The sequence below is a fragment of the Chelonoidis abingdonii genome, chromosome 4 (genome assembly GCF_003597395.2).
Source record: "Chelonoidis abingdonii isolate Lonesome George chromosome 4, CheloAbing_2.0, whole genome shotgun sequence".
NCBI classification, from domain to species: Eukaryota; Metazoa; Chordata; order Testudines; family Testudinidae; genus Chelonoidis; species Chelonoidis abingdonii.
The window spans coordinates 66,077,618-66,085,950 of record NC_133772.1 but is presented as its reverse complement, the minus strand read 5'-3'; the positions used below and the strand labels follow the sequence as shown (position 1 = coordinate 66,085,950).

General features: G+C 43.8%; 1 protein-coding gene across 1 annotated transcript; it reads right to left on the bottom strand.

Moving 5' to 3' along the window:
* Positions 1-324: 324 nt before the first annotated feature.
* On the bottom strand, positions 325-6,031 carry DBX1 (developing brain homeobox 1). The gene is made up of 4 exons (XM_032794601.1): positions 5,662-6,031; positions 4,926-5,027; positions 2,659-2,861; positions 325-1,622 (listed from the first exon to the last, which is right to left on the bottom strand). Exons 1-4 carry the CDS (start codon positions 6,029-6,031, stop codon positions 1,248-1,250), a joined length of 1,050 nt encoding a protein of 349 aa, XP_032650492.1. The 3' UTR covers positions 325-1,247.
* Between the last annotated feature and the right edge of the window lie 2,302 nt (positions 6,032-8,333).

Genomic DNA, 8,333 nt, shown 5'->3' with positions numbered 1-8,333 from the left:
TGCTGATATGGGTGTTATAGAATCTCTGGTCCTGATATCTCCTGTTGTTTATACATACCTTTGCTCCCAGACACAACCTACAGCAGTCTGTAAACAACAGACTGCTGTGACCAACCACAGAAATCTACTTTTTATTTGGCATTCATTCCATTTATTATATATACATATTTAAAATATGTACACATAAAATACAAAATAAAAGTGTTTTTTATAAGTTACACAGTTAAACAGCTACTTTTTTAGTTTAAAAACCATTAAAAGCAAAAGAGAGGTCTTATCAGTCCATCTTTATACTCATTCACAATAACCTTGGTATAAAACATCCATACAGCGTAAGTGTACAAAATAGTGTACAGTTCATAAAAGCTGTGCAAAGACAGCAAAGTTCAGTCAAAAATCAAAGAGGCATATCCATTATCCTCCATCCAAGTTAAACCTATACTAGAAGCAATGTAGAAATTGATCACAGATGGGTGGACAAAAAGTGGTTTAGAGAGTGCTTCATATATAGTATTGCTGCACCAATTAAAATGTAAACACATAGATCCCAGTTTTGAAACCCTTGTTCATGCCAGTTAGTCGTTACTTATGAGAGTCTAAGTTCTCTCAATTAAGTAACAACATACTGCAAATGTGTCCCACTGGCATACTTGGAGTATGGTACTACTGGATGTGATTAAGAGGAGCATGGTCTGGTCCATGAATAGTTCCACAGGGATTACTCACATGTGTAAGGACTACTCATGTAAACAAGGGTTCCAAGATCAGACTATACAGCTTTCATCATTTCTATAACTTAATAATAGCAGAGAGTTCTCTTGAAATCTAATAAAAGGATTACAGCATTTACCATGATTTTGTCTCCAAACCACAGTCTCCACTCCATTTAATTACTTCCCCCTTGCTATATACCAAGCATGCCTTCCAAAGCAGGCTGTTCCAATTATCTTGTCTGTGGCTTGCATGGGAAAAATGCAGCCATCACACAAGTTTGGTTGCTAAACATAGATACAAAGGGAAAGGCTAATGGCTGCTATGTATACCAGGCCTCATAAGAAGAGCACATAGACAAGAAAAGGAGTGTAAGTGTAGACAGACTTGGCTATGCCATAAATAACCTGCATGTGAGAACCATGTAGACATTCAGGAGGGACACCACCTCTTCAATTTTATAGCACTTCTATACTTCTATTTACTGATTTACACCTTTGCAAAGTCCCCTGTTGCGGTGGGGGCAGGCAGGAGATCTAAGAGACTGTGATCTCCTCCTCTTCCTCTTCCCCCTCATCATCCTCTTCCTCCGAGTCTGAGAAGTCTGAAGGTTTGCTGGGGCTGCTGGAATGGGATGGAGAGGGGGGCATCTGGGAGTCCAGTCTGTCCCTCAAGTGCAGGTGCTCTGGGGACTGGTGGTAGGTCAGGGTGTGCTGAGGGCTGGCTGGGCACAGAGGGGACACTTCCTCCTCTTCCTCCTCCTCTGAACATTTCTTGCCCACGTCGCTGAGGTCTGGGTGTGGGTTGAACTTGGTGGGTAAGGTTTGTTCCCTGCAGCCCCCGGAGGAGAGGAGCTCTCTCTCTTTGGAGTTCCTCCACTTCATCCTTCTGTTCTGGAACCAGATCTTCACCTGGATTGAAAGGGATTCACAAAGCCCCAGGCTCCGGTTACACAGAATTGTAGCGTGCTCGGCTAGGCACGTGTGACTTACAGCCCCCACCCCCGCTGCCACTACCACCGCTTCAGTGCGCCGCTGCTGAGAGCTTGCCTCGGCCCAGGGGGAGTCCGATAGACTCTCCATTCATGTCAGCTCCCCGGGGAGGCACTGAAGCCTCAGGGGAGGGTATGGTCGGTGCCCAGCGCGCAGTGGGCACTAGTAGTTTGTAGATGGGCAGCCCAGCTCTACTGGCTCCTGGCAGCGATGCCTCAGCTTGCTCTCCTTCGCTTTCTCCTACTCTGGGCTCTCCGCTGGCCTTTGAATGCCCGCCCGCCAGCCCCAATCTGGAACAGCCTTCGGATCTCCCTGCTCCACCTGCCAGGCCACCGCCTCCTCCCACTGCAGCCGTAGCGGTTACTGCACCCGCCCCGCCCTTTGATCGCTTCTCCCCTGTCCAGTGCTAGCCCGAGCGTTACCACCCCGCAGGGCGCTGGGTCCCAGCCAGCCCTACTGAGGTCTGTGGGAGCGGAGAGCGCCCGGGAGTTAGCAAGATCGGGCCCTAAATTGTAAGATCTTTGGGGCAAGACTCTTCGGTATGCGCCGCCACGCTCGAGAGGATAAAGAGAGCGAAGTGGTGACAGGTGAGAAGGGGAGGAAGGATAGAAACCCCATCCCAGCAAGCGAGGGGATCCCTCGTTGTGTACACGCTGTAACTCCCTACCCAGGGAATCCACATATCTGTCTCCCCATGTGTGTCTCTGGGAGCTCTACCGACATTTGCTGAGTCCATAGGGACACGCTGTTTATCCTGATGGTGCCCGTAAGGTGGCGCCCAGCAGCTGGCAGGATTGGCCCCAATGGCCCAGAGACGGACATCCCCACCAGTGGCCTGCGAAAGGCTCTCCCCTGGGATGGCGTGATGCTGAGCTCATGGCTAGTCCTCGGGCTCCCATGCCACCCTCCTCCCCGCACCACCCCCATGCACACACACGCAGGGGTTGTTAGTTACCTGCGAGTCTTTGAGCCCCAGTTTGGCTGCCAGCTTTTTCCTGTCTGGTTTGCTGATGTACTTCTGCTTCTGAAACATTTTCTCCAGAGCTTTGCGTTGCACGTCGGAGAAGACTGCTCTGCGAAGCATCCCTCTGCGGGGCTTTCCTCTAGCAGCCAGGGGCCAGGAGAAAGTGCCAGGGATAGGCACCACCGAGGAGGACGCTGGGGAAAGAGTCAAGAGCAGAGACTAAGCTGAGCTAGCCAAGAAACTGCAAACAGGCTTTCCCTCACCCGCCCCCCCCCCCAGCTTTCTACTTCTCGCGTCTCTCCCCTTCTTTCCTTTAACTTCTTTGCACTTTCTCCAGCTTTTTCTTTCTTTCTGTCTGTCTTTTTCACTCTCTCTCGCCATCCCCCGCCCCCATTTCTTTCACTCTGTACACACATCCCACTGAATGGACCAGCACCTATAAACCTGAAGCAATGAAAGGAACTTTACGCTTAAATAACTGTCCCTTTCAACAAGTGATTACTAGGATTAGATACATCAACTGAAACGTGTAAAATGTATCAATAGTGGGCTGTTTTGTTATGTGTTTCAAAGGTTTGCAGCTTGAAAAGGCAAAGCGAGGCATACCGACTAAAATAGAGGTATAATAAAAAAGCTTCCCCCCCCTCTCTCCAAAGTATTTGATTTTTCAGAAGCTTTTATCATTTCAGACACTTTATTATTCTTGAGATGAAAATGAGGGACTTTTCTGGTTTGAACAAAAAAATCCTCTTTAGATGCAGTTTTGATCAATCAGTATTCATCTTTTTTTATATTAATCTTCCCTCCTCCCTTACAAAACTTGAAGAATTCAATCCGAAGACATGAAAAGTAACAGCTAATTAGCACATTGACTGGTTCCCAATGGTATTGGTATGATAAAAAGGGCACAGTTTCGCCTTAAAAAAAATCCCAAAGAGAGACAGAGATTCTAATGAAGCGTGAATGGTAATTGTGTAGTAATGAACTAACAGAAAAAGACGGAGGACAAGCAGCTAAAGCCATATATTATTGGAACAAAAGAGATTTACACTTTCAAACTAAACACAACTGCATGCCAAGCTCCTTGGGAGAATACTGATGACACAGTCTTCTCTTTCCTCAAATCATTTTCATTAAATGGACATGAAAAGCTATTTATAAAGCTCAAGTTGTTTTTGTTAGGCCATTCACATGCTGGAGAAAAGAAGCAAATTCCATTATCAGGAGCATGAATGGAAGAGCTTGGATTATTTTCTTCCTTTTTTAAAAAAAATATTAATAGCTTGTTTGTCTAATTAGATTTTTTTAATTGTTGCCCCAAATCCTGACACTTTGCAGCCATAGGACTCAGAGCTCAATACTCTGAGCCTTCTTGATTTTTATCTTTTTTAATCAGTGTAAATTTTATTACATTTTAATAGCCATCAATTAATATAAATAAATATATGAAATTGGAGACCTACGAAGGAAATGATTAATATACTCTCAGGTTGTAGGGGGATAAGATTTGCATTTCAATGTAACTCTGATTGGGAGAAGTGGTTAATACTTAGTCATAACATGGCACTGAAGACACAAAATAGGCAATGAAAAGGTTAATGGACTTTTCATCGTAATCTTGATTTGTTTTGTTTACCTGCCCAGATCGTGTCTGTAAATTTTCTAATGGACAGGGATTTGGGGTATGTATGTGGCTTTTTTGCCACCCCGAATACCCCAAACAAGGGAACGCTCCATGTGGTCTTGTGAAAATACTGGAACACTGAATGACCCTTAATGGGAAATTAGCCCATGGCTGGTAAATGTCTATCAGCAGCATGGTAAAGTCAGCGCTAGGTCTGTGTGTGGCTGCCCAGAGGGAGCTGACCAAATTGGTCATGGTGCTGAAACTTTTGTTGGGGATCACCGGCAGAGTGCACTGACTCTGTGGGAAAACCGCAGCCATGAAGCGGATGCCAGCAGCTTCTCTGTGAGAAGGGAACCGCCTCAAATTTGGACCATGACAATTCCGGCTAATTTGTAGATCGGGGGGAATTGGTACGAAATGTCAAGCAGTCACTGCTTGTGCTAAATAGGGCATCAAATTGGCGCGACTGATTCTTGAATGTTGTTCTCCGTCCAACCTCTGAACTAGAGCATAACCCCCAAGGGTGGACGGAGAAATATGACTGGGATATGCCTTGAACAAGTAAGGGGGGTGGGAGTGGAGGAGAGCGATAAGATAGACGTCAGGAGGGGGGAGGGGCCTTGATACCTACCTGGGAAATAAGAAGATCTGACAAAAGGCTGGAAGGATCCTTCAAAGTAGGGAAAGGAGAATGTCTTTGGAGGGACACTCGGAAGCAACGCAGGGGAGGCTTCTGGCAAAAATAAAAGCAAATAAAAAAAGATATTTACCGTTCATGGGATTCCACCAGTAGCAGGAAGAGAGCAGTGGAGATTATTAAGTAGCAGCTCAATACAATATTTCTTTCCTAAAGCAAGTGCAGACGGACCAAATTAATCTGCCTGGTTCTAGCTTAAAAAATAATCCTGTTCCTGGGAGTGTTTCGTTTTCTTTTTGTCAGGGCACTGATACTAACGAGGCAGAGATTAGTCACTTTGGCATCGTTTATCAGACCGACAAACAAACAAACAGCTCTGCTCTCCGAAGGGACCCACAGCATTTCTGCAAAGATGCAAGAGGCAATGCGGCAGAACGAACAGAGAACCAGGGCCTCCCATTACTCTTCTACCAAAGCTCTGCAGAAAATCTCTGCTTCTCGATTGCAGGTCTCTCCCTCCCTGCCCCCCGCCCCTTCCTCAAACACTCAGCTGACGATCATTTCTTCAACACTGGCAGTGATGTATCGGAAGAAACCCTCCCCACCCTTAACATACTTAATGGTTTTCCAATTGGAAAACAGTGCACAGGAATACGTGCACTGAAACAGAACACAGGAATAGTGTTTCCTCCTGAAACACTAAAATGAGGCGCTAAATTTGGGCGCTTACCAGCTCTAGGAGTGGACGAAAGGATGGCGTTGACCCCAAACTTCAGGAAAGTGGAATCGTTATTGGATGAGACTGAAGTCTGCGGGGAACAGACCCTCCTAGCGCTAGAGGTGTTGCAGCTGACGAGGTCTGATGTCACAGTGTCTGTCCTGGCTGTGCTGGTCCCGGAGGCTGGAGGGGACATGCTAGGCGGAGGGCCGTTCCTAGGCAGGTAACTGGCAGGCCTGCTGATCCTGATCAAATCTTCCACCAAGAAGCTAGAATGGCTAGAAAAGGCTGACTGCAGAGACTGAGGCAAAGTTAAAGTAGGAGTTGGCCGCAGGAGACTCGGGTACACAGCCGGAGGAGCTATGAGACTTGGGAACATCATCGCAGAGGCTGAGCAAATACTTTTCAGGGTCCAAGGAACCTGGCTTGGAATTTTTTTTTCTGCTTTGCAAACCTCTTTAGTAAAGATCCAACTAGTAAGTCTGGCAGGGTTCTCTTTGCCCTTCCTCCTGGATGATGGGTTTTATAGTGGTCAGCCCTGCTAAAGCTCTTTCAAAAGTGACAGCTCGAACAAAGGGGTTCAACAAAGTTCTCCACTTGAGCTTCATTCATCGAGAGCTCTGGGCTTTCTGATTGGTCCAGGGGTGCAATTTATGATTGGATTAGACTTCATAAACAAGCAATGCACAATGGCCTTGCAACAAAGAAAGTGTAGTCATCAATTTTGCATATTGACCGCCTCTTTGGAATACATTTCTCCAAAGGCTCCCAGCAGGGTTTTGTTCAGAAGCAACACACACAAGCTAATTAAATGCCTATTTAAAAGTTTCAAATGACATCTTGCCTCATAGAAAAAGAATTATTTAAAGAAAGCACTAAATTTATTTGCTGCTCCCCTGCCGAGTTTAGGAAATAAATCAATAAATATACATACAAACTTTTCTACGGGCTGTTAAAAAAGCACCATTTTTGAATAATGGAAGATACAAATTAGTGAACATAAAATTAAACTCTGCTGATGAAAAGATCCTGCTATTGGATCTGATTGTTTTCTGAAAATGTCTTCCGTGCTATCATATGCTGTGAAATTTGAAAGCATACTGTACGTATGTAAGACAATCTTTTCTATCCAAAAAATCAAGCCTACAAGCATTTGGAATAAAATAAACTTGTTAATCTCTAAGGTGCCACAAGTACTCCTGTTCTATAAACTGATTGAATGATTATATCGATTTTTGTTACTAAGCCCATGATTGGATAGTAAATAAGTAATTTTGTGTGTTCAAACAACAGGTTTGGAAATAAACTTAAATGTAATAGTTATTTTAGTTCATAAGGAACTATGAGGAAATATGAACATTAAAAATAGGAAAAAAACCTATAAAACTCTTTAGTTACACAACAAACAATTGACGTTTTAAATCGGCTCGTATGGTTTATCTAATCTATTTTTTAAAATGGTAGAAATAAACATTATTTGAAACTGAAGGCGAGTGAAACATTCTAACGTCTTGATCCATATTACTAACATAAGTTTTCTTTGAGTAAGTGCCATTCTTTGTAAACAGCAGTTTTAAAAATGTAGCTTGAATCTTTCTCAGATCCCCCCCAATGCACCTTCAGTGTTTTTTTTATCTGAGTCTCTGAGAGTATATTTATGTCCCCCAAAACAGAGATCCCACCACTTTCCTCTGAGAACAAGTAATATTTTAAGGGAATAACGTAAAACGTGATTTTCTGATAGCCCTTTTAATGGCAAATATGGAAATATATGAAACTGTAGTTAATTTTCTTTGGTGTAGGTCGATGAAAGAGGTTATTGAAAAGTGGTTTTACCTGATTTCTCTGTTAAATAATATAACAGATGTGTTAAATGTTTTAAAAGCACCCTATTCAGTTCTTTGGTGTTGCGGAACCTTTGCAAGCAGAAGTGTGCAGCCTCAGCCATGTAGCCTTTATCCTATTAACCATGAACTAACTGTCACCTTCAGCTGTTTTCTCTTTTTACTTTTTAACACAACGCTTTCTCGAAAATCTTATTAACCAGCTTTATTTCTCTCGATGGTTTTTGTCCGGGTGTTTTGTGTTGATTATCTCCATGTCGATGCTTTAACCATTCAATAAAAGTGCATCTGCGATTTATATCACATTAGGGAAGAAAGAAAGAGTCTGTTAAACCTCTCCCGTGATTCAAATCAAACAGTTATTTATTAGAGAGGATGAAACTGGCCATCGAAAGTATATGATGCTGACAAGTTTCCCCAATTCTATTCCAAGGCTCCAACAACCTATCGCTTGTAAGAGTATATGGTGCTTCAGAAGATCTTCGGTATCAGTTTAAGAACTCTGCGATTTTTAAAATTAGTGTTAACGTTTTGCAGAAGCAAGGAAGAAAGAGAGCCCCAGCAAGACCTGCAAAGGAATCAGCTAAGATCAGATGAAGCCCAGTTCCAAAACACCTGCACTTGAAAGCTGGCATAGTTTATGCACTACTCCAGTGCATACTCACAGTGGGGAGGCGTAGTCTGTCGGTACCATATCCTGCTCCGTTGTGTGTGTGTGGGTTTTTTTTTTGTTTGTTTTTTTGCATTTACTTCTTTTCTTACCGTAGCATTTCCCTACGGATAGGGGGAGGCCATGCAATATGCCTGGCTGCTTTCAAGGTGTTACTTTCAGGCAAGTGG